We start from the raw sequence: 2821 nt of genomic DNA, 5'->3' as shown, positions 1-2821 counted from the left end.
GTTTAGCCTGACCCAACATCAAAGCCCAATTTGGATTCGGTTGTAGCAATAGTCATTTCTTATCTTGCTGAAAAAAATGCAATCTGATCATGGCTAAAGGCTTCGAGAAAACAAACAACAATTACTTAAATCTAATCTAACTATACTATTAAAGCAAGATGATTCCACATGTCATCATTATAGAGTGTTCATATTGGATTCCACATACGTAATTTCCTTAAATACATTTTCCACATAATTAACATTTTATTAACATTTATTAAAATGTATAACAATTCATTAAATGCATAAAATCCTTTATCCATTATTTTATAGTTAGTTACCATTCTAAAATTATATTAACTTATTCATATAAATTTAGAAAGACAAATCTTTAACCTTTTAATTTAATATAAAATTCTTTATTAATTTTATTTTATAATCATTTAAATCAATAACAAAATTTCAACTATATAAATCAATACAGTGGCTAAAATCTTAGAAAATTATTAAATGGTGAAAATCATGGACAAATCTTTAATTTTTTTTATGTACATGTATTTCAATTTTAATAATTTAAGTTATAATCTGATTTAAATAAAAATAAAATAAAAGTCATATAATTTCCATATAATAATTTTTTATTTTATTATAATTTCCATCCGTGTAGAACACGGGATCTAACCTAGTTTATATATATACCAATTAAAGTAACAGGCTTTCTGTAGTGATTTTACATATATAATATATAACAATTAATATATACATAGAATTAAATGATAATAATAATAATAATAATAATAATAGTAATAAGGTGTGTTTGAGTGGATGAGTTAGAACTTATCTACAGGGATCCCATCTCTAACAACCTGATACACTTTTCTTTCCCTGGTCTTGTTCAAGCCAGCAGTGAAATGCAGCTTAGCTTCTTCGGAGACAATGGATGTAACTCTCACCCATATCACCACTTTGGTTTTCAGACCTTCTATTTCAGTTAGTTTTCCTTTCTCTGTATGACACGTCACACATGTTGAAAACCTCAAAATAGACGAATCTCGGTAACTCACTTCACAGATTGCGGGTAAAGTGACGGTTAGCTTTTTGGATTCTTCATCCAACTCGTATTTTGTTGCTTCACGAGGAAAGATACCGGCTGGTAGTTCAAATTCTTGCAGCACATCAGCCAGTGGCCTTTTCCTTTTTTCTGCATGCAACCATGATTAATCAATATTCATAATTACACGGTAATTAATACATGATAACCTAAACATCAGATCAAAGTGAAACATATATATATCATTACAAGGAAGGAAATTAAGGAACCTCACCTGTCGCTGAAGTCACCAACTTTTTTGCTCCACCTTTAATATTTTTTGGCACATCCTAAGGCACAAAATTAAAAGAGCTAGCTAGGATCAGTATGTACTGTATGCATCCTAATATATATCTTTCTATATACAAAGAACTTATATATTTATATTATTATGACAAGTTATGTGCCAAATTCAAGCAGAATAGTTTTCTTCGTACCTGGACTATTATCAAAATAGCAATATTGAATTTGGAGATTGGCGGGAGATTTGCATTAACCGGGACTATTATCGAGATGAGGGAATTCAATAAAATAGGTAATGTCCCTGTTGACTTTTGTTTACAAAAGGAATTTTTAAAGTGTTGACTTTTTGTAAAGAGAACAACGGGATGTGATAATAAGAATAATTCCAGAACAGAAAGTGGTTTGGGAATTAAATTAAGTGTTCTTGTGTTAATCTTTATTAAAAATGGGTCCAAAAATTCATTAGATATCGGGGCTACGGAAGTCCGCAAACATGCTGCCACAAAACAATCTGGGGCTAAGGTAATAAAATGAAAAAGTTTTATGTTGATAAACAAATTGTGTTTTTTTAATAAAAAGATAGTTATGATATCTTGACATTAAATAACCTGTCCACCAGACGGGTATAAAACTAGCTTATATTATTATGACAAGTTATGTGCCAAATTCAAGCAGAATAGCTTTCTTCGTACCTTGGTCAAATATAGGTTGAATTCTAAAATCCAACAATTAAGAAACAATTTTATGGTGGAGGATGAAATTCAAGGTTAGGCATACATGAAATTCATTTGTTAAATGAAAAACATATAAAGTATGCAATCAACAGCTCGTTGAATATAAGAAGCAGCATGCATATATATATACATGAAATTGATAATGAAATGAAATCCAATTAATTAAGATGGAAGTAATATATGTAATGGATTAAATATTACTTACATTGAGATCCTTGGTTACCTCTTTGGTTTTGCTACTAAACCAATACCCCATTAGCGAACCCATCTTCAATATGATCGTCTTTCTCTCTCTAGAAATATCGATAAGAGAGAGGACAGAAGGATGGGAATTTTGGTTTTTGTTGGAAAATAGATCAAGATCAAGAGGGTTTTGCTTTTCCTGCCACTTTCCACCGTTCGTACAAATAATGAATAATAATTAATATTTTGTTTTTGTTTTCGTTTTCTTCTCTTCCGTGTAAAAAAACAAAGCAAAACAGTTATATTTTTATTTTTGTTGGACGACAAATATTATCTGATTAGTATAAATGAGAACTTTTCATTCTTTTGTTTTTTAATTGTATTATTTATGTTTTTGTGTATGATAGAATGAATTGTCTTTCAACATTAAATTTAACGTGGATCGGATAGTTGTGTTGTTAAGTGAAACCGACCGAGTTTGCGTACAATCAGCGCAGTTTGTTTTAGCATCGGTACAGTAACGAAACTGACAAGATACCAATTTTATTTTCGATTTTTTAGTTTCAGTATCGTGACGAACGTGACAGAG

The 2821-nt window shown here is 30.0% G+C and overlaps 1 protein-coding gene across 1 annotated transcript; it reads right to left on the bottom strand.

The window, feature by feature from the left end:
* Nucleotides 1-760: 760 nt before the first annotated feature.
* Nucleotides 761-2317, bottom strand: LOC143599432 (uncharacterized protein At5g01610-like). The gene is made up of 3 exons (XM_077077393.1): nt 2255-2317; nt 1308-1362; nt 761-1183 (listed from the first exon to the last, which is right to left on the bottom strand). Exons 1-3 carry the CDS (start codon nt 2315-2317, stop codon nt 813-815), a joined length of 489 nt encoding a protein of 162 aa, XP_076933508.1. The 3' UTR covers nt 761-812.
* Nucleotides 2318-2821: the final 504 nt, after the last annotated feature.

This window comes from Bidens hawaiensis, unplaced genomic scaffold, assembly GCF_021521415.1.
Source record: "Bidens hawaiensis isolate Kalapana, Puna unplaced genomic scaffold, B.hawaiensis_p1.1 tig00052178_1, whole genome shotgun sequence".
Classification (NCBI taxonomy): Eukaryota; Viridiplantae; Streptophyta; class Magnoliopsida; order Asterales; family Asteraceae; genus Bidens; species Bidens hawaiensis.
Note: the sequence above shows the minus strand (reverse complement) of the source record. Positions and strands in the feature narration are given on the sequence as shown.

Excerpts from the sequence above, each read along its gene's own strand:
- LOC143599432 (XM_077077393.1), bottom strand. The coding sequence starts at position 2,317 with ATGGGTTCGCTAATGGGGTATTGGTTTAGTAGCAAAACCAAAGAGGTA. Across the intron at positions 1,363-2,254 it reads AGGTAACCAAGGATCTCAAT|GATGTGCCAAAAAATATTAA; the intron begins GTAAGTAATATT and ends TTTGTGCCTTAG. Across the intron at positions 1,184-1,307 it reads GTTGGTGACTTCAGCGACAG|AAAAAAGGAAAAGGCCACTG; the intron begins GTGAGGTTCCTT and ends GGTTGCATGCAG.